At 43.1% G+C, this 22111-nt stretch overlaps 3 protein-coding genes across 4 annotated transcripts in view; 1 reads left to right on the top strand and 2 right to left on the bottom strand.

The window, feature by feature from the left end:
- Positions 1-179: 179 nt before the first annotated feature.
- PSMD10 (proteasome 26S subunit, non-ATPase 10) lies at positions 180-4094 on the bottom strand. The gene is made up of 5 exons (XM_051785384.1): positions 3956-4094; positions 3731-3829; positions 2675-2821; positions 2401-2567; positions 180-1375 (listed from the first exon to the last, which is right to left on the bottom strand). The coding sequence occupies exons 1-5, from the start codon at positions 4067-4069 to the stop codon at positions 1222-1224; spliced, it is 681 nt and encodes a 226-aa protein (XP_051641344.1). The 5' UTR covers positions 4070-4094; the 3' UTR covers positions 180-1221.
- Positions 4095-4226: 132 nt separating this feature from the next.
- On the top strand, positions 4227-16347 carry ATG4A (autophagy related 4A cysteine peptidase). The gene is made up of 13 exons (XM_051787508.1): positions 4227-4346; positions 5909-6019; positions 7188-7259; positions 7609-7707; positions 8724-8825; positions 9360-9432; positions 10814-10893; positions 11881-12068; positions 12178-12256; positions 13132-13277; positions 13869-13925; positions 15016-15127; positions 15439-16347. Exons 1-13 carry the CDS (start codon positions 4337-4339, stop codon positions 15501-15503), a joined length of 1194 nt encoding a protein of 397 aa, XP_051643468.1. The 5' UTR covers positions 4227-4336; the 3' UTR covers positions 15504-16347.
- Positions 16348-16570: 223 nt separating this feature from the next.
- Positions 16571-22111, bottom strand: part of COL4A6 (collagen type IV alpha 6 chain) — a 117330-nt gene continuing 111789 nt past the window's right edge. For both annotated transcript variants that reach the window (XM_051786951.1, XM_051786960.1), the window contains exons 41-45: positions 21800-21946; positions 21093-21209; positions 20230-20421; positions 19735-20021; positions 16571-19099 (exon numbers count right to left, since the gene is read on the bottom strand). In XM_051786951.1, coding sequence (XP_051642911.1) covers positions 18839-19099; positions 19735-20021; positions 20230-20421; positions 21093-21209; positions 21800-21946 — 1004 coding nt within the window. In that variant the 3' untranslated portion in view covers positions 16571-18838. The remainder of the gene's footprint in view (positions 19100-19734; positions 20022-20229; positions 20422-21092; positions 21210-21799; positions 21947-22111) is intronic.

Genomic DNA, 22111 nt, shown 5'->3' with positions numbered 1-22111 from the left:
TGCCAGCTTGCATTTCAACCTTTCCTTGAGGCTGAAGATCAAACATGTTGCATTCCCACACTGTGGAATGGATGGCAGAGTTTCGTCTCATCTGCTGTTCACATCCCAAGCATACAAGCTATTTAGAAAACATTGGTTTTGTTACATACAGGTTCAATAAAGTTTTATGATACCAAAGATTGTTGTTTAGGAAAGTTCTTTATTTCACAGAATTTTATCGGCATCATTTGTTCAAGGGGAAATCTATCCACTGGTGCCAAAAGTGATCTTACCAACATCAGAACAGGTCACTTTTCAGACTCTGTCTCATTAGCTTTACCTTCTAATAACTTAATATCAAGATTTGCTATGAGTAAGTAGAGATAAAACCAGGCTTCTGTTATAAAACAAGATGGTAAACTGCAAGTGTCAGTGCTGCATATGGGAGTCAAAGAGAACAGAAAAAGGAACCTACAAAAGGAGCAAGAGGAAAAAACATTACATTTGAAGTATATCCCAGAGAATTATCCAGAGCCATCCATTATAAAACATTATATTTGCAGAGGTAACCCTGAAACTGCTGCTGCATTCTGCAAGCAATCCAGTGCACTTCATCAAATACATGTATTTAAAGATTCAGAGAAACAGAAGAACAACCAGTTACAACAAAAAAAGCTTTAAACACTCAGATCTCACTTGAATAGATCAAGAGTAACAAAAATGGATACATTTATCCAAGCAACTGAGCAAACTGCATTCTACAAAGGGAGATAAGGTGTAGTTTAGAATCATCTGAAGAAAGACAATTTGTACCCACAAAATCTAAATACAATCCCACATACAAATCACAAAGGCTAAGGGAAGAAAAAAAAAGACTCTAGGACAAGCTTCCAAAATGAAATTGGTTTTAAATTGGTAAAGCATTTTTGGTCCTGTTGCTAGAAAGAAATAATTCTAAACTAAGATCTGACATACAAAGAATGACCACATTTATACAGATCGTACTGTAAACTGAAAGAAAACTGCAAAATATTGAAAAATACTTTAAAATCAGTGAACTATTCAATTAACAGGAAGTATAAACAGTTGTTTTGGCACTGCACTTGAAGGACAGTTTCAATAAAAACATTTTATTACCATGCTGATACCCACACACAACATCCTGGTTGAAATATCAAACTCTGAAGTTTGCAGTCTTAAATATAAGTGCAACAGGAAAGAGGCTCAAGTGGGAAGCCCCCACTAGCCCTCCACCATCCTTTTAAGTATGGCTCCCAGGCCACCCTTTGCCACTTTCAGTGGGGTCAGCTCTTCTTTATTCTCAATGTGAATGCTTGCACCATGAGACACCAGCAGCTTTGCCTCCTCCACTCTCTCTTCATCGCAGGCTAAATGACTGCAGTGAGAACAAGAAACCCACAGCCACTGTTAAACAGTCCAGGCTTATAAAGAGCAATAATTATGCCATGTCACAATGACAGCGCGAATTCTGGGGGGAGATACATCCTAGAACAACAAAACCACACACAACCAACTACCTACAGTGACTCCAAAGCTTGCTGTCTAGTTACTCTGTTGTCATTAAGCAACTCAAGAACATTCCTCCTGCTGTTGTCCTTGTAATGTTAAGACGGTTCTTTGGATTAGGATTTGGCTCTGCAGTCAGCAAAGCAAGGGAGAACATAATCCACAGTGAAAATGGACAGTGGCAACCTCCATTTGAATCAAAAGTGATAAAGGAATCATCCATTGCTAAAAAACAATCTGAAGTAGGGAGTCACTGCAAATGCAGCAAGCACTTTTTTTCCTGAGAATAACCGTGTGCATTCCAGGGCCATTCAGGGGTTTATGTACAGCTTAAACACACTGCTTGATCTTATTCACAGCAAACTCTTGATTCCACTCTAAACAAGGCAGAGTTTTGCCACCAACTTCAAAGCAGCTAAGGTTTTATCCTTACAGATTCAAACTGATCTCTAAGGTAACATCGAACACGGGGCTGGTTGTATTGAAATTGCAACTTATTTTCCTTAGAGAGGTGAAGAAAAGGTTGTAAAAGGAGTTCTTGCTTGGCAGGACAGAGTAGGCCAGCCTGCAAGACCAGTTTCCTCTGACTTGGATGTCATTAGCTCACTCTCTACCCTCTAGTGGCAACCAAACGTATTCCAAATTATTACAAAAGGTGTTCTACACTCTTTAAGTAGATGTGGTAACACAAATTAAAGTATGCATGTACAGACACACTTAGGCAAAATACTAAGTATGATTTTGTCAAATACTTTTTAATTGCACGGGGATGTGAAGCAAGGCAGTATTTTGAGGCAAGAAAAAAATTAAAAAAAAAAAGAAATTGGAGTAATGGCATTTCATTTCATAAAGATTATGCTGTATTAAGCAAAATAAAAATAAAAAATTACTTACAGAGGAGTATTCCCTTCAGAGTCCCGCATATCCACAGTGGCATTGTGCTGCACAAGGATCTGTACCATTTTTAGGTTCCCTTTGGCTGCTGCTCTGTGCAACGGGGTGGATTCAAAGTGATCTGTTGCATCTGGATCTGCCCCGTTCTCCAAAAGCATGATTGCAATCTGAGTGTGTAGTAAGAGAAAGGAGCAGGGGAGGAGGATGTGAAGTTAACATAATAAAATCCTTCTTCCCAGAGCACCACCACCGCCAGTAGCCTGGCTAAACATACCTCCTGCTTATTTTTGGAGGCTGCATAGTGCAGGGGTGTGCAGCCGTTCTGATTGACAGCATTGACATGAGCACCCTTGGCAATGAGGGCTTTCACAATTTCATCCCGGCCTGCAGAAGCAGCAATGTGTAAGGGACTCCAACCAGCCTACAGAGGTGAGAACAAAACCACATTATTCAAAACATGAGTTTCAGGCAAAAAAACATGACAATGCATAACCCAAAATGAGATTTAGCTACTCACACTGCACATATTCTTATAACTGTAAAGCTGAACATTACTGATTATCACCAGAGAGACAAGTCTCATGTTCTTGCCTGCACTCAGTACCTGACAAATGCTGCCAGTTAAATGATAGAAGTCACAGTTATGCACAGTACCTTTGCAGGACAGTTTGTGCCTCCAGAATTCACACTAGTGCTTTTTTAATAAAAAAGAAAAGGGTGCACAAAAGTTTCTTTAATCTTTCCTATATCCTACCCTCTAAACTGATGAGACATTTCTTTCTCTAAGGGTGATATTTAGGATGCTTTGTAACAGATGCAAATATTTCAACCCTTCCTCTAGAACATGAGCAGACCATCTCCTTTCCAACTGTGAAATGACTGAACCTGCCACCTGCTCTATAATGCCTTCCCCAACGTGAGAAATCTGCATGGCACCTCATGATTTGGCACAACACATTTGAGAGGATCACACGGAGATAAAGGCAACATGAAAATCCCCAAAACTACCCAGACAAACACCGCTGGTTTTGCAGCTTCATTCATAAGAAGAGTCCTCCTAAAATTCCTTGATAACAAGCAGGACTCATCAAGTCTCTCTACGCCCATTTCCACATGAACACCGAAGTATTTCATTGCCTTCCCAGCGCACACACAGCAGCCTGGGCTTTCCCAAGCCTCTCAGACACCGCGCTGGGGCCACCAGGAGAGGGAAAAGGAGGGAAGGGAGGAAGGCTGAAGCCACGACAGCCAAGGGCCGCGGCAGAGCCCGCGCACCCGCACTGCCCCCGCACGGCGGGGCGGGGGATCCGGGCAGGGCCGCCGCACTCACATCGTCCTTATCGTTCACAGGCACGCCGAGCCCGAGGAGGAGGTCGGCGACATCCGTGTGTCCCGCCGAGCAGGCCCAGTGCAGCGCGGTGCGGTGATCCTGCGGGAGAGCGTGAGGGAAGGAGAGAGGAGGAGAGTGAGCGAGGCAAGGATCGGGAGCGGCTGGCAGGAGCCGCCCCGCGGACAGCCGCCCCCGCAGCCCGCCCGGGCCCCGCAGCCCGCTAACCTGATCGGCGCGGGTGGCCTGTGCCCGGTCGCGGAGCAGCAGCGCCCGCAGCTCCTCGAGGCGCCCCGCGAAGGCGAGGTTACACACCGGCACGTCCGACACCTCGCCCTCCATGCTGCCTCGCCGCCCCGCCGCCGAGGGGCGGGGCTTCGCCGCGTCCCGCCAATCAGAAGGCCGCCAGGGCCAGCCCGGCCAATCGCACCTCCCGCCTGCTCCGCCCGCCCCTGTGCCGCGAAGGCTGCTGGGGGCTGTAGTCCCGCGGGCAGGGGGCGTTGCGCTGCGGGCGGGCGGCGGGACTGCAGCTCCCAGGGCGCCCCGCGGCGTGGCCGTGTTGTGCCTCCGTGTCGGGGAGAGGAGGAGGAGGATGGTGACAGCGGGAGGATGGAGGCCGGTGAGGGGCGCGGGGCGCGGGCACGGCCGGCGGGGCGGTAGCGACGGGCTGGGCCGGCGCCCTGGGGGCCGCGGCAAGGGGTCGGGCCGGTGCCCCGGGGGCCACAGCGGCGGGAGGCGCCGGCGGGCTGAGGGACGGACGGGGCGGGGGGGGGGGGTGCGATCCGCCGTGAGGGGCTCGCCTGGAGCGGGGGGTCCCGCGGCCTCTCCCGGTGCCAGCGCTGAGGGGCTCGGCTGAGGGGCTCGGGTGCGGGGCGGCTCAGCTGCCAGCCCGGCCCCAGGAGGCGCCGCGGGTCGGCCGGGAGCGCTCTGAGGGCTGAGGGAGCCTGGAGAGAGAAAGGACACCCCGGGCGAGGAAAAGAGACCCCGGGAGGGGAAAAGAGCCCCCGGGAAGGGCAAAGCCCCCCCAGTGGTGCTTTCCCGTGGGGTATGAGCTGTCACACGGCGGCCGCCGAGGGGTCGCAGGTGTCTCCTGTCGGATTTCCAGGGGCGAGAGTGTCTTGGGTGTTTGGACCCAAAACAGGCGATTTGCCCTCCAAGTGCAGCGAGCGGTGGGTTCTCTGCCGGGGCAGGCAGGGCCCAGGGCGAGGGGCTGTTTTGCCCAGCTGGCAGCCCCAGCGGGTCTGTCGCGGTGTTCAGCGGGGAAGGGGCAGTGGGGCTCGGCAGCGCTGGCCCCGCTGCTCCAGCCAGAGGGTGGTGCAGCTCCCTTTGGATTGCTGGAACGTATATTTTTTACATGAATTCTTATATTTTTTTTATATACTTAACGGCCGATTGTTCGTTCTTTATAGTGGATATACGTGCACTTACTTTAAGAATAAAATAAAATTGTGTCTGCTTTCACTTTCAACTTTTAATTTTTCTATCAATATATTCCTAAGATTGTTATCTAAAATAAAGGGGTTTACGTTCATTTTTACGCTTGAAGGCATGTTTCACTCTTCCAAAAAGCCCTGCTTTAATCATCTAGAAAATGGTTGGACTGTCTTCTTTTAGTAGTATTAATTATTATTTGTTATTTTACACTAGATAGATCTAATGTTGAATAATAACATTAATATATCTTTTTTTTCTTCCTCCTGAAGTGTTTCAAATCTCCAGTTGAGAAAGTAAAGCCCAGTCTTGCTAACACTTTTCACATGCTTCCCATTAAGCACGAGGCTGTAATCGCTCTGATTTGTATTTTTTTCGTACGTTTTAGATCAAGCCATAGTGCCTAAATTGGTTTTTTCCTTCCCTCATTATCTTGAATCAAATCTCACCCTCGCTGCAGTCATCCTGAACTTCTGCCACTGGCTTCAGTCAGATTGCTTAAATCAAGGTGTTAGTCCTGATGTTCTCTCAGCAGTCGCTAAGGATCAAAATAAAAACCAGCCAAGGCATTGGATATTTCAGTGTCAGAACAGCTTTTAAAGCAAAAAACTAAAAGCAGCTGACAGTACTGATCAGAACCCCCAAAGGCTGCAAGGACTTGCTGCAGCTAGTTCAGTCTGAGAGCTCCAAGGTGTGTATAAAAGAACAAAGGGATAAAATGGAGTTTGAATTTTGTGTATTCCTGTTCAGTTTTATCTAGGTATGAAAACCAGATCACTATTTTGTCAGACTACTTAGAAGAATTTCCAGAAACTGATGAGCCAGTGTGGATTCTAGGAAGGCAACACCACCTAAACACAGGTATCTGTGGAATTAAATTATCTATTACTTCTGTAGAGCATTCATAGATTCGCATGCAGCATCAGCAGCTCCAGATTTCCTGATGTTCCCTAAAAGTCTCATGAGAGAAGTTTGTTCCTTTTTATCAACAAGGCATCAGCTGTAAGCAGTGGAACTCCTCCTGTACAGAAACCAGAACCAAAGCCAGTGTGCTTCCAACTGTAATTTGTGCAAAGTGATTGCACTTGCAGCAAGGGCTGTCAGTTGTGAGCCTGGTCACTTCCCAAGATCAGCTGCCTCAGATAAATAAACAAATTTTGGGAAACGTTCAGCCTCACTAATATTATTTTCCCATGAGGGATGCTGTCTGCAGCCTGTTACGTGCCACTAAAAGGATATTTCAAAAGAATAACAAACGAATCTACTGCACATACTCTGGTGAGAGTAAAGACCTAAAAGTTATGGCAGAGCTATGTATTTATATAAAAATAAGGATTCAGAAATGAGCTTTGCTCCTCGGGGAGAAGACAAGGGCATCCTGTGTTACATGTCAAAGGCAGTGGCCACCAATGCAGGCCTGGTGTTCAGGACAGCCCAGGGTGCTGCCTGCAGCCTGGATCAGCTGAGGGATCCTTTGGAGAGGCCAGCCAGGCTGAGCCACAGCGCAGGGAAAGGGAGCAAATAAGATTCTTAATCATTCTTCAGAGCCTTTGGGAGAAGTCTGCAAGTGCGTGTGTTTAAACAAACAAACAAAAGATATTTAATTAAATTTAATGTTATTAGCCTGTTCTTAAAATGACTTTGTATTGGGTTTGGAGGTAGAGCACAATTCCGTGATGGTTTGCATGTGGGAGTTATTCACCTTTTTTAACTTGCTTTACCAGTTCTTTCCTGAGGACGTAGTTCTTCAGAGCTGTTTCATTCAGGCTGGGCATAATCATTCCAAACCCCATGTAAAACTTCATTGGCTAATAATTATTTCATCCTTAATAAGTTAATTTTAATTAGCAGTCTACAAAAGCTCCCTGTGTTTCAACTGCTAAAAATATTTTAAGTATTAAGGGTCTTGTATGTAAAAGCTAACAAGAGCCTTCCACACACTTCATATATTGCCTGTACAGAGAAAATTGGAATTTTTCAGTATTAAAAGTCTGTTTTAATAATTTCTTTCCTCTTAAAATTGTTCCAGACAAATCTAAGCTATTGTTGGATATAAGTGCTCGTCTCTGGTTTACGTATAGAAGAAAGTTTTCCCCTATTGGTGAGTATGCAGCAGTCCAGCTGCCTGCTTGTGGATTAGCAGGATTAGTGATCATGTTAGGGAGTCTAAAATTATTTTTACAGTATTGGAACATTTTCATCATAATTTTAACTGTTTATGCAAACAGAAGATTTAAAGCTATTAAAAACCCTGTTTGCCTCTACCTGTGTATAATCAGGTCTTCACGTTTATAGGGCAAGCAGTAAAATTACAGCAGCACTGTAGAAAGAAAAGAGCCTGCTCAGTGCCTTTAGCCTGCAGTACAGTTGTTAGAGATTTAACCTGAAGTTTTCTCAGTGGCTGCACTCAGTGTAAAGCCCACGCTGGTTGTGATGAACTTTGTTTTCAGGAGGCACCGGTCCCTCGTCTGACGCAGGCTGGGGATGTATGCTGCGCTGTGGGCAGATGATGCTGGCCCAGGCACTGATCTGCAGGCATTTAGGAAGGGGTGAGTACTGTTGCTGAGGGAACTTTTGTGTTGCTTGGAGACTGTTTGATCCTTCTGTAGTTTTCCATAAAAGCATAAAACCTAAATTCCTTAGGGAAACTTTCCTTGATGCCCTGATAGAAGTTACAAGTGAACTATTCTTGTCTTAACAGGTTAAAATCATGCCAGCCTTAAGCAGAAAAATAGAAATGGAGGGAGGACAAAGAGGGAATCCCACTGTTGTTATTTTATAAATCTTTTTGAGGAATATCCAAGTTGAAGCCATGGGAAAACTTGCCACCACGTGTCTGAGTTCTTCCCCTCTCCTCATTGCTTACATAGCCCCCAAATGTTGGCACACAGTGACTGTGTGAGTAGTGACATAGTGATAGACACCTCACAGAGTACTTCACAAACCACTGACCCATCACCAGCCTGAGTCCAAACCCCACAGCAGACCCTGTTATTCCCTGCAAACAAATCACCTGAGAAAAACTAGAATTTGCAGTATGTATCTGCTTTGTAGCATCAGCCCTATGATGTGCTTCTCTGTCAGTAAGTGTGAGGTAACCACCTCACATTAGAAGCAGAAGCTTACATGGCAAAGCCATGGTTTGGTTTTGCTGTGGGAGAGGGCCAGCATTGTGTTTGGACTTTGCTTTATGGATCTTACTGTCCTTCAAATGCTTACAAATCTAACAAGGTCCCAGCAAAGCAGGTAGTTCCAAACAGTCTTGAAAGCTCTCATAGAGCAATAGCCATCAATTCTCAGCAGTGATCACTCGGGATATACTTGCAGTTGACATTTTTATTTTAGTTTCCCAGCTATCACAATCTAGCCTGTGATGATAAAGGACAGCTTGATAAGAAATGACAAGCTGTAACTTCTAGGATCTCTAAATAAAATTAAATATTAGAGATGGATTGTACATTAGTCTCTTAACATCTCAGTGTATGACTTTCTACCATCTAGAAATTTGATCAGTATGATGGAAACATTATTTTTTTAATCTGTATAACTTTTTTTTTCCTGTAAGATTGGCAATGGGAAAAACACAAAAAACAACCAGAAGAATATCATAGAATCTTACGGTGCTTTCTAGATAGAAAAGATTGCTGTTATTCCATCCACCAAATGGGTAAGAACACACACCAACTTTTTTTTGTCCACTGAAATTCCTACTGTGTTGAAACTTTCTCCTTTGCAATAAGTTAATTAAAAAATTTTAAAAGGTGACTGTGAAGACAGTGTGTATGTTAATACATAAATTAAAATGCATGCAAGTGGGTAGAAAGTGTAATAATTCAGAAATGTTATTCACTAAGACCTAAATAAGGCTGTATGCTAGAATCTAGCTCTTGGTAAAGTATTCAAGTTTTGGGTAGCAGAGTTGATAGTTTTAAAACAGACAGTCACAAAGCTTAGTGCTGTAATTTGTAATTAAGGACATATTTGTAATTCTTGTTACAATTTAGGAACTTTTAGTAAGGGAACTAGGAGTCATTAAGATTTGAAAAGAGCATAGATTGAGAAAATAATTGTTGTTGCTAAATACAGTTTGCAGTTGCTCTAGAATGCATGTCAGAAGTAGGCCATGCTATTTAACATACACTGTGACCAGCTTCTCTGTGGTGTGTGTTTTCTTTGTGTGTGTTTTCCCTCACAAAAACAGCGCAGATGGGTGTTGGAGAGGGGAAGTCCATCGGAGAATGGTTTGGACCAAACACAGTTGCTCAAGTACTCAAGTAAGTCACGTCTCCATAGCTCACTGGGAACGTTCCCTCAGGGCAGCTGAGCTCAGACCACACTGAGGCCCCAGGGCAGTGCCAAAGGATGAGCTCCCTCCCTCCCTCCCTCTCTCTCAGAATCAGGAATGTCTGTGCCATGTGTTTGCCAGCACAGTGCATGGTGTAGCCCAGCGGGCAAGTAGTGAGTCAGGACTGGGTGAGTTCTAAATTTTAATATACCAAGAGCTGTGTGTATATATATATATATATATATATATATATATATATGTATATATACCTGCAGAAAGGGCTCTCTGGCTATGCTGTCAACATGCCCTAACCTTGGTAAGCTCCAGCAAGGAATATGCACTCCTTGCCACACAGTGGCCCAGCTCTGACAGGTCAGGAGTGCCACCTGATTAGATTAGAGTGGTGCTGGGAAGGATCTGAGTGAAGCCATCCAGGCCAGGGAGGAACTGAACTGCAGTTCCCTGCTGTCTGAGCTGCAGTGCTGCCTGAGGCTGCTGTGTAAAACATGGAAGCTCCTCCTAGTCTAGAAGCCACACTTAGAGAGTTGACTTTGCTCCATTCCTGAGGGATTGGTGGAGGTGCCAAATCTCAAGTGAAGGCTAGACTGCAGGTCCTGGGTGCAGTTTGCTGCAGCTCTGGGACAGACACACAGTCTGGAGAGAGAGAGGAGCTAAAGGATGCCCTGGCCTCCAGTTCCTTTCCCTTACAAATTCTCCATGGCTGAGCACTTACATACTGGTTTTTCTGGCTTATTTTAGGTAGCTGACTGCCTGTGCAGCCTAAAGGCATAGGTCCCTTCCCCAGACTTTTGGATGTCACACAAGTGGACAGAAACTTGTTGAAGGGCTCTAATGCCCCCTCCTAACTTGAGGGTGCCAAAAACTTTTAGCTGCTCTGGCTTTTAACACCCTGAGTCTGCTCTCTGCACATGCCCAGAAATAGTTCCACTGAATTTAGTGGAAGTAAGCACTTAAGCACAAAGTTATGTGAAAAACTGGCACAGGAACTTTTTCCTTCTCTAGACAATGCCAGGCACTGTGGGCAGGATCCCACTGTGGAGGCTGTTAAATGCAATAAAAAGTAATAAATCTAATTATGTGGTTGAGCTGTTACTATCACTGCATTTGGCTAAAGGACAAAACAGCTTTCACACAGTACAGTGTATGTGCTTTTCCTGGAACCACTCTGTATTTATTTTTTCTAAATATATTAAATATTAAAGTTATCTTTTTATTACATGGAAATTTAAAAAAAATGTTTTTCCAAAGAAACAATTTTTTTACTCAAGAACCATTTAACTATCCTGAATTAAAAGCTACCCCCATGGTCCTAATTAACTTGTGTTAAGTATTAATTTCATGTTTTCTAGGAAGCTTGCTTTATTTGATGAATGGAATTCATTAGCAGTTTATGTCTCTATGGACAATACAGTGGTCATTGAAGACATCAGTAAGTGAAACAAAAGTTTTTTTAGAACTACTTTAATGTCTCAGCAAATAATAAAAAGTAGCTCAAATTCATGGCAAATTTAATTGTTTGGGGAAACTACATTCTGGCAGCAGTAGGGTAACAGTTGTACTTGATGATCTTAAAGGTCTTTTCCAGCCTAAATCATTCTGTGATTGTTTCTTTGGTTACAGTTTTTGATTTGACTCCACTCTCCTGAATGTATCTAAATATGAACAAAATACTTGGGGCCATCCCTACTTGTTCCCAGGGTAAGAAAAGCAATACAAGAAATACAAATTCAGGTTTTGGGTTTCCAAAACTGAAGTCAGCACAAAATGACGAGGCCTTTTTGTGGCCAACTTACATACCATGCAGTTGAGGAAAAAGTGGAGTTTGGTCTGTGCTATCTAAACTCCCACCCCAGCCATGGAATGAAGTTGCAGTATGTAGAAATACAGAGAACTGCTTTTAATACAGAGTTTGCCAAAGATTTGCTTCTGTTGGGCAAAAGAGAAACCAGGGTCAGATCCTAGAGAAACACAGGGCTGATTTTCAGATGTAAGGAAGGTGGGTTTACAAGCAGTATTTAGCCACAGCCTGGTTCTACTTTTGTCCCTACTCCTGGTTATTTTATGTCTGCATCACTGGAAGCGAAGAGTTCCCTGAAGAATTTCTAGTGCTTCATCTCTGCCATATCAATTCCCAGGCGAAGCTTGACAGCATTAATACTGCTAGTAGTAAACGTAACTTCTGTCCTAAATTTTCATCCCCCTGCCACTTATCTCGTGTCTCACTGATGTGCAAGCACATACTCTGTCTGCCAGAATTACTTCTACTAGAGAGTTAACAATTTCCATGCCCTGCTCCTTTTGCCTTAAAACAGAAGCTCTATAGAGCTGTCTGGAAAAGTAGCTCAATCCACGATGGAGTGGAAGACGTGCTCTGTGTTGCTCTGTGCATTCACTGATCTCTGTTTCCATTCCCCAGAGAAGATGTGCTGGTCCCCTCCCCAGAGCAGCAGCGTTGCCCACAGCAGTGCACATTTGCACAGGAGTGCTCTTGGCCGAAACAAGAACACAGCAGGATTCTGCACAGGCTGGAAGCCCCTCCTGCTCATTATACCTCTCCGCCTAGGGATAAATCACATAAATCCAGTGTACATTGATGCGTTTAAAGTAAGGGGTTTCTTCAGTGATTGTTTGTTATTGTGAAATAAGTTCAGGTATCTGATATATCAATAAACAAATCAACTTCAATTTCATTTTTCTCTCTTTGAACTCCTAGGAATGCTTTAAGATGCCACAGTCTTTGGGAGCATTAGGAGGGAAACCCAATAACGCCTATTATTTTATAGGATTTTTAGGTAAGGAAGAAAGAAACTTACTCTGAATATCCATGTGATATGAGATGAGAAAGAGAAAGGGTTTTCCTTGGGAAGGGGAAGCAGTTTGAGTATGAGAATGGAAATGAAGAAACATATGCTGGAAACTTCAGGAACAGTATCATACCATCCTTATAGGAACAGAGCTTGATGTAAAATAAGGAATGATATAAGCAGGAACAAGACATAACATTCAACAAGTGTCAAGTGTCACTGCTGCTGGAGTACTGAATATTTCCTAATGATTAATACTTTCTAATGAAGGATGGTTTGTTTTAGTCTTTTGCTTCAGAGTTTTCATAATTTACTTTCTCATAGCAGTATCTCTTTCACCTTCTTCCATGCCTTCCTTTATTAATTAATGCAATAGTTGATACTAGATTTGGTCTTTCAGATTTCACCCTCGTTTGATCCATAACTTTTCGGATATTTTGTTCCTCCTTTTGTAAAACCTGAGCTGTTTTAGTCAGACTTATTTGTTCCAATTTCTGAGTGAATGCCTAACGGGATTACAGATTGCATTTGTGGTCATCCTGTACCTCTTGATCTGTGGAATGTTAGGGATTACAGCAGTTGAGATTTTTAAAAAATCTGGACCTCACACAGCTAAAGTATGAGACAAAGGTACAACAAACCATCCAAAACATCTACCCTAACAGGTAACAGTAGGAAGGTATGTTAACTGCCCTGTGGGAAGCTGTTGTGCCTAACTTTCCAATTCTTTTAAAGACTCTCTAGCTAGAAAGTCAAGATATGGACTGTGCTGATAATCCAATTTGTGTTTTACAAGTGTGGATGGAATAAGTGCTTATGAAAGCCTCTTGCTTATTCTCACCATATGGATTTTACCCCTGCAGGCAATGAGCTGATCTACTTGGACCCTCACACCACTCAGAGTTTTGTAGATTCAGAAGAAAATGGCACAGTTGATGATGAAAGCTTCCACTGCCAGCAAGCCCCACACAGAATGAAGATCATGAATTTGGACCCTTCAGTAGCTTTAGTAGGTGTTAGGAAATAGTAGATGTGTGTACTTTATTCAAAGCAGTACCTCTGTGTATTGGTAAGGGCACTAACATGTTTTCTTGATCACAGCCAAGCTCACAGAGCAGTCTGCTACAAACTAAAATTTAACACCTGGTGGTTTATATAGTAACTGCATAGGATACGTGAATTTTAGGTCAAGCAGGGAATTCACTTGTGGATCCTGGGGAGACAATTAATTTTCTTTCCTGAGCAGCCATTACCTTTTCTAGAAGTATTTTGAAGGTGAAAGCAAGGAACTGAATCAAGTTTCCTTATTTTATTGCATGTATCCATGCTTGCTCTGGAGAAGATACTTACCTGAGCTTAATTTGTTTTATATAATTTACAAATCTTTAAATAGAATTACTTGTAGTAATTCTATATCCAGTATAGGTAACAAGAGTACTGTAGTAGGTGAAGAAATTCAATCTGACCACATGCCAACATCCTTTGGTTGGGTTAGGGGTGATTGTCACTTGAGATACAACCAATACATAGTCACCACAGCATCCTTCACTCATTGACATATTGTAATTCCTTAACACTACTATGTGTATTCTTTCCCTAGGGCTTCTTTTGCAAAGAAGAATGTGATTTTGATAACTGGTGTAGTCTTGTACAAAAGGTAATGCTACTATCTTTATTTGCTCTGTATGAAACCATGTTTACTGTTCTTTTTTTGAAGTAGAAATTCCCTGCCTGCAAATCAAACAAGCACCAGCAAAGGCTGCACTAAGGATCAGGGTAAGATGACACTGCTGAGTTGCTCATGGAGCTTGTTCAGCATTTTGCAGCCCTGAGCCCTGGCACTGGGAAAACAAGTCCATGTATACCCTTACAGAGTTTGGCTTTTTTTAGCAGTACTGTGTTACTGGCTGATACTTAGTCATTTACTGAGAAATACATTTTAAACTGCCACGTTGTAGCAATTTATTTGTTTGTTTGCTTCCTGATCCTTATTTATTTTTTGACATAATAATATGTGTACTAATTCTGACTGTTGGTCCCTGGTACCACAAAAGATCTGATTCTCTCAGTGCAGAATCTCTCCTGCTGAACTGTGGGATACAAAGAAGGTGCTTGCTGCCACAGGAAAAGGACTTTAGGATATTTCTGCAAGCAGTTGGGATATTAAGCTACAGAAATATGAATGTGAAGTAACACCAACTTCTAAAGGCATTTCTAAAAAAAAAAAAGGCTAAGGAAAGCAGCTTATAAATAACTGAATAGAGGATATGATGTAGCTTACCTGATAGGATTGAAATTTGGCTTCAATAATAACTTGTTTCTTCTGACTAAAACCTATCTTTCAGAATCTGTTGGGTATTTTTTTGAGATAATGGATCTGTCTTTTGTCCTCATTGATCAACAGAAAACTTGAACACAGAGAGGTCCATGCAAGTAATTTTCATATAAAAGGCAGAAAATACCATATTCTTGGTGTCTGCTCCATGTAAACAAAATTATAGGTGTAAGGATATCAAAGCTTATAATAACACATTGATAATTTGTAGGACAGTTTAAGAGATCCATCTTTCAGGTGTATTTCCAAGTAGGAAAAGAGATCTGTGAAGCAGTGATTCATAGTGGCAGGTACCTGAAATAACAGGTATTCACTGCCTGTCTGCATACAGCCTTTGTTATTGCATAGACATACATAATTAAAAATGTTTCTAATTAAGCAAGACACTTTTTGTTTTGTATTCTGTCCTCAGGAGATTCTAAAGCAGCAGAGTCTACGGATGTTTGAGCTGGTCCAGAAGCACCCACCACACTGGCCTCCTTTCATACCTCCAACCAAGCCAGAAGTGACAACCACAGGAGCAGGTGTGGTACCAGCTGAAAGTGCTGCTGGGCAGCACAGTGGTTCTCCCTAGCAAACAGGAGAATCATCACAGGTGGAATAACTGGGCTTTCCTGAGGATCAAGCAATCACTACATGTCTTCTTACAGAGTATCAGTTATCCAAACAGGCCACATACAATTTACAAGTCCTAGCACAATGTATTTTTAAATCTTACAAAATATTTCAAAAGCCACGTTCCAGAAAAATGGTGGTGGGGGGTGTTTTGGTTTTCTTTTAAGTAAACAAAGTCAGGCATGTCTTTAGATTCTAAATTGTTTAATTTTTTTTCCAGAACTCATTGAATCTACAGACAAGCTGTTTGAATTGGAAGAAGAATTTGAAATCCTGAGCGTATGAAGGAAACTGTGGTGACCCTTCTGAGTATTGAACATATTGCTAATATTACTGCATTGACTTAAATCACACAGCCATGTTAGCCCCAAAGTGCCTGAAATCATGGATAACAGAGCACAAACACCTGGTAGCATCCAAAACTCCAACAGTGACAGTTCCTTCTGTCAAACAGCTTCCCCAGAGGGAAAGGCAGTGAAAGATTTTATTATAAGACCCTGAAAGGGAACCTGTTTTTAATGTGTGTCTTTCCTGAAGACAAATGGACCTCTGACATTAAGGCAAAAATGTGTCTGACAATGGGCTGTATGTTTGGAGAAAGGGATAACACAAAATGGGTATTTCTTGCTCTCTTATAATGCAATAGTTTAGTTCTTAAAGCAAAACAGTCTTCAGTTAAGGAGGATGTTTACTTCTGTTCCCTCCCATGGGCTGCATCATAGAAAAAATGCATTGTCTTGTTTAAAAGATCGACTGGATCAGGAAAAAATCGTTTCCTTGTTAAATATTTTAACATGTATTTGAGCAACCACACTTTATTACAAAAATGTTTCTGTGAAAGGAACTATGTCTAACGTATACGTTTTGCAATAGCCTTCCTGTTCCTGGGAAACCTCAAGAGGAACAGGAGACTCAAATAGTTGATACAGATCACAACCACTGTTATAGTTATGATATATTTCACTTTGACCTTAAAATTCAATCATTAAAACTTAGGCTGACTTTTCTTTGGAGCTTAAGTAAGTCAAAGGTGGTTTAACTGTACCTTATTTATTTTTAAAAAGATTTACACAAGTTTCTCTGTTACAGCACTTTATCTGTGCATCTAATAAATTTCTTAAGCTTTTCATAGGTTGTATGCTGCTATATTTTGTTAATTTGTTTGTGTGAACTAAATATAACCCAGGTTATCTTAAAACTTAATATATAGGCATATGCAACTTACTTAATTGTTGGGTTTTGACTTGTTGCCTTTTGAAATCTGTTTTGGTAAAAGTGCCTTAATTCTCCAGGTTTATCAGAACAGCTGGTGCAGTTTTGTTTCTTAGGCAGAGTATCTCTCTAGCAGCTATAAGAAAACCAGCTCAGAATAAAGGCAAAGATCTTTTAATCCATTATGCAGTTCCTTTTTACTATCAGACAGTCCCCATTGTGGTCATTGTGTCACGACAGTGTAATGGACGTGAATGGCAGTTTCATCTTCAGCAATAAATGACAACATAGAGAAATCCTGCATGCTGTCTGCTCTCACTTGCACTTCGGGATCAGGGCCAGTGTGACTTCCAAGAAAATAGTCATAACCTGGTCACAGCTCACCTTGTTTGCCTTCAATGTTTAACCACAGTTTGGAAACAATACATGTAGGAAAAATAGAACTTCCTTCCCCCTCTCTGTGGATTAGCTGCGTGGTTTTTTTTTTTTAAACAAAGCATTACTTCTTAGTTAATACATGAACTTACTGTTCCTGTGACAGCAATTGCAGCCCTCTCCTCCTCACTGAAAAAACAGTGCTTCAGCCCTTGCTCTGAAATGCTCAGTCTTGAGCAGTTACTGCTACAAAAAAAAAAAAAAAAGGCAACAGGTAAGGAAACCTTTCCTCAGTGGAGCAGAACAGGCTCATTCCCCAACCCACCCCTGGCCATGGGGTAACACTCCTCAGGGGAGGCCTGAGCCCCACAGAGCTCCTGAAGGATTCTGGGGTGGGGTAAAGTGATGGAAATGAGGCTGATGGGGAATGGAACCCAGGATGTAAATCCAACATGATCTGTCTGTGCCAGGACAGCTAAGAAGTAGCCTGGGTATCCTGCATGAAAGGATTGCCAGTCAGGGGTGTGAAAATGCCTTAAGGATATTTGCAAAGCACATCCAAAGCAGTTGCTGATCTTTCACAATTAGGAATAAGTGAAATGAAAGACTACATTGTCCTTCACAACTTCCCTGCTCATCTCCAGGGTGGTTCAACTCCAGAACATGCAGAGCTCTCTGCCCCCCCCCTTGGAAGATAATAATGTGTTATGCATGTAATCATCATTAAAGGTAAAAATATTATCTGCTTCAAATATTATCTGCAAGTATGTTCTTAAGTACTTTGCTGGACAGAGTTAGAGCCCTAGAACCTCATAAAGAAATCATACTTTAAAATAATACCTCAGTCTTGCATTAGTAAAAATTGTCTGAATAATTTTAGATTTTTAAGCCAAGGTGACAGTGTATTTGCTAGGCACTCCTTTGAAATGTCCTTTCCCTCAAAATATACAAGGATAATCCAATTAGTGGCACTTCTCTTTAATTATGCCCTGAAGGAAAGCATGACTAGTTAATGGTGTGTACACTAGAAATACAATTTTTTAAACTAACAGCAAAAAGCCCAGAGGAAGCAGTTTACAACATATTGTGACTGTGGGAGTAGAAAATGTACATCCCATACCCACTTACTCCCATATCTGCATAAGCTCACGTGCCATCTAGTGAAAGCTCTACTTCTCAAACACACACAGCTTGAGTAATTACAAAATAAATGTGCCAAGGCTGCCTCAGAAAGGAAATACATGTTCATAGTAATAGAACATTTCTGGTGACTGCAGGTAGATAAGCACGGACCGTGAAGTCAACATTTTACCTGGAATATATTTCAATACAAAGCTATGAAAAATACTAGAGGAGTTTTGGATTCCTCATCCCATCAAAAACTGCATTTTTCGTAGCTCTTCAGGGTCAACTGTAGATGACAGTCTGAATTAGAAATGATTACCTGTCACTGGAGGAAGGAGTGTTTCATCTGGATAATAAGCAAAGCAAAACATTAATTTTTGAGTCTAAGAAAGTCAGTTATCAACCATTACTGCATGGTGTTTCCAAGTCACCTACAACACACAAATTTTAGCTAGTTCTGTATTTCATAAGAGAATGAGTCTTCACTGCCTTACACTAGACCAAGTACTGTTTGCAAAGACACCAATTAAGCATAGCTTTGGAAAAGTCTCTCTCGATGATGACTGGCATGTGCCCTGGACACGAGTGGTGTGAGGTGTCAGCTGCTCTCCAGTTTGAACAAGGAACTCGCAGAGACTTTCTGAGGTAGCCACAAATGAGAGGAAAAAAAACACTGAAGTAAAAGCATAGCACCATGTTTCATTCAAAAAGTGGTTTCAAAGCACTGGTCTTTCCCTCCTCTGTGCGTGGTCAAACTCCTGGACTTGACACTTGATTTTTGTAGAATTCCGTCTGTCTCGATTCACCCATCACACACACACAAAACAGGTTCATGAATTTACCCTTCTTCAGTCCGTGATGGCTAATCTGGGGTAACAAGGGCTGTGAGTGTAACTGCAGTTCTGTCCCTACAAGTTCTTCATGCACACCTGGCAGCGGCTGACCCGCGTCCGGAGCTGGCCCGCTTTCAGGGTCTCTGAGGGAGGGGCACTGACAAACTGCTGCGACTGCTCCACCGTGGTCAGCCAGAAGCTGTACTTGTTGGCAAAGTAATGGCACGTTCCCCGAGCCCCGTTGCACTCGATGAAGGGAGTAGCACGGAAATCCTCCAGGCAGGAACCAGGCGAGACAAGGGACTGACCTCCACCCTCTGCCCCGGCCGCAGTGTGCTGAAACAAAGATGTCGAGTTATGTGAGCTCAAAGGAACGGAATGGGTGGTAACCGAGGGGCTCTGCCAGTTCTGGTGCTAAAAGGAGTGAAACAGGCAACCAAAATCATACCTTGGCTCTGTGTGTGTGTCTTTTGAGTCAGGGCTAGAGGGGAAGAAGCAAAGGAACGTACTTAGGCTGAATTTACCGGCCTGGTATAATGGCAAACCAGCTTTTCACTTGAAAGTTGGGAACATTTGGAAACAATAATGCTGACATCATGTTTTCCTAACAGTCTTACACTAATGAGCCTCTAGGAGAGTGCAATGGAAAACTTTTTCCACTGAGAGAGAGGATTAAGTCAATACTGTAGCTTAATTGGCATTTCCACATTTAAAGGCAGGAAGAACAAAGAATATCTGTGGCAATACAGAACTAAGGCAGCAGTGTTACCACCAAACCTGATCAGGTGCTAAACAGAGCAAACTTCCAGAGCTACAGCACCTCAGCTGATAAAGAAGAAATGCACTTGGGCAAGAAGAGACAGGGCTTCAGGTTCCTGTAAGTAACTCATAGAATAGAGCCTCAGAGACCTCATCAAGAGGAGATCTAGAAATGTTTACAGCTGCCTTTGCATTAGCAGTAGTATCCTCACCATAAGGAAGGAGTATCCTATCCATAGGCTGCGCCAGCCCAGGGGACACTGTGGGATGGTGATGTCCTGGCTGTGCACAGCCACAGCCTGGGAAGGTGCTTCGCATACAGAGCAACGACTGATGTACTGTGGGATCTGGGCGCTGTCCACCGGCATCATGGGGATGGGAGCAGTGGTGGAGAGCCAGTAGGACTTGTCATTTCGGCTGGCGTAGTAGCACACCTCGTTGATGTTGCAGTAAATAAAAGGCATGGTGCTGAAGCGAGGCAAACACGAGCCAGCAAAACCTGGAACAATTGGAGAAGTGGTCAGAGCAGGCGTCTACCAAACTCCCCAACTCACACACACCACATTCGTGGTGGAGGAGGGCACGAGTGACGCTGCTCCCAGCACAGATCCAGGCCAAGCAGGCTGCCACCATCTCTGCCACAGCCCTCTGTGCTACTGGTGAGGATTGTTCCTTTGTTTATGCCTAAGAGAACTCTGTCAACTCACCGAGATCCTGGTTGTGTGCCTTTTCCTGCCCCTCCACGTACAACAGGCTGTAGCCGTCCCAGAGCTTATTCATTCCTATGGGACACGGTGGGATTTGGTCTGACTGACTGTGCTTCACTAAAGTGTATCCAACACCCACACTGCGACCAGGCATTCCTGGCAAACCAAGTGAGCCCGGCTTCCCAGCAACACCTAGGAGACAGAAAAGGAGTCACTGTTACTAGTAACCAGTGTGGACATCAGCTGGCCCTATACCCCATCTTGGCATTGCTGTCATTGTGTTTATGTCCATCCTGTACAATGAGGACCCCAAATTTTGATGGTTTTATATGAATAAATAGACTACTTATCAGTTCCAAAAGCAGTCATTTCACAGCAGCACCCACCCATTCCCTACCTAATTTAATTTTCTTTGCCCAACAATGTGTATCTCACAGTACAGTAATTCTGAGGATCTCAAAGCACCAACAAAAAGCTAATGGATTCATTTTTGCTATAGTGCTCTCCAGGATAATATTTCTTCTCTTTCTCACTGTGCCTTTTCTCCTCTACTGTCCAGCCCTCACAGCTGGGGTCACTGTGAATACTATATCCCTCTTTTACATCTCCAAGTTGATTCCCACATCCACAAAACACTAAAACCAAAAGGTGTTCAGAATTGTACCTAGGGAAACACCAGCAGTGACATCAACAATGACATGTGACAGAACTTTCCTTACTGAAGGCTGGATTTCTTTTATTTCAAAGCACAAGACCACTGACATCCTCTGGTCTTCCTAAGGTAATTGGCTATTGAGGAGGGTCTCTGCAGAACCTGAGACAGAATTCTACTGATTGCTTCTTTTTGATCTGCATAAAATTACCTTCAAATCCCTGTGGTCCTGGGGCACCTGGAGCTCCTGGATCCCCAGCTATGCCAGGTGTTCCAGGTAAGCCATCACGTCCTTTCAAACCAGATCTTCCTGGCAGACCTTTTGCACCTGAAACACAACACAATTATTAATATCATTATTTCCCCATACTAACGCCTTCACTCCTATGATCATTTTCCAGAAGGGAAATAGGTTGTCAGCAGCCATACTGAGAGCTCCCTCTTCACTAGCTCTGGTTACAACCAACCACCTCCATAAGGGACTCCACCTGATCCAACTGTCTGTTAAAGGATTGAGAAGTGCAGCTGAATATTACCCACAGCTGAAAATGCAGCACTGAGATCTTGGATAAGCCACCGACTTCAGCCTGAAGCTACATCAGACCTAAGACTCAGATTTCAGTAAAAGAGAATATTAACATTTAAAAATCACCTAAATGGCAGTGCTGAGAAAGTGACTTGTGGGGCCTTGGAGAGCCAAAGGGTGCCAGACTCACCAAAGTTGCTTTGCTAAACAATACAAACCTCAGGACTACAGGCTGAAGTTCCCAGCACTTCCCCACTTACTCTATTCTGTTGACAATTCAAGTAATTCCTAGTGGTGAATCATTTTCATGACCACTTCACTTGCTAGGACCTGGTATTGTATCAGCTGCATCACAGACTGCTACATTTCAGTGATCTGAGTGTACTTTTTACCTGGTTTTCCAGCTGGGCCCTGGAGTCCGGGATCTCCATCAAAGCCAGGGACACCATCAATTCCTGGCAGACCAGGTAAGCCTTTAGGGGCTGTGACTTCTTCTGGCTGTGGGGTTATTCCTGGAGCCCCTGGTCTGCCAGGGAGACCTGCACATGGGGCAAAGGACAGTGTAAATACCCACACACACAAAAAAAAAATCACAGTTTTGGTGCTAATCCTGATACAAAGGATAAGAATGAGAAATTAAAATCACCTTTGTACATCAGCACTGGGGATCTTGTAAAAATTATGTCAAGTTCTAACTTACTTCA

This window comes from Manacus candei, unplaced genomic scaffold, assembly GCF_025592945.1.
Source record: "Manacus candei isolate 608988 ecotype Guabito, Panama unplaced genomic scaffold, ASM2559294v1 h1tg000003l, whole genome shotgun sequence".
NCBI classification, from domain to species: Eukaryota; Metazoa; Chordata; class Aves; order Passeriformes; family Pipridae; genus Manacus; species Manacus candei.
Note: the sequence above shows the minus strand (reverse complement) of the source record. Positions and strands in the feature narration are given on the sequence as shown.

What these genes read in the sequence shown, in the direction of transcription:
- PSMD10 (XM_051785384.1), bottom strand. Translation starts at nt 4,069, where the DNA reads ATGGAGGGCGAGGTGTCGGACGTGCCGGTGTGTAACCTCGCCTTCGCG. An exon ending in CCTCCAAAAATAAGCAGGAG is followed by an intron (nt 2,568 to 2,674) that starts GTATGTTTAGCC and finishes CTACACACTCAG; the next exon opens with ATTGCAATCATGCTTTTGGA. An exon ending in TCTGAAGGGAATACTCCTCT is followed by an intron (nt 1,376 to 2,400) that starts GTAAGTAATTTT and finishes TTCTCACTGCAG; the next exon opens with TCATTTAGCCTGCGATGAAG.
- ATG4A (XM_051787508.1), top strand. An exon ending in AAGAAAGTTTTCCCCTATTG is followed by an intron (nt 7,260 to 7,608) that starts GTGAGTATGCAG and finishes CTTTGTTTTCAG; the next exon opens with GAGGCACCGGTCCCTCGTCT. An exon ending in CTGCAGGCATTTAGGAAGGG is followed by an intron (nt 7,708 to 8,723) that starts GTGAGTACTGTT and finishes TTTTCCTGTAAG; the next exon opens with ATTGGCAATGGGAAAAACAC.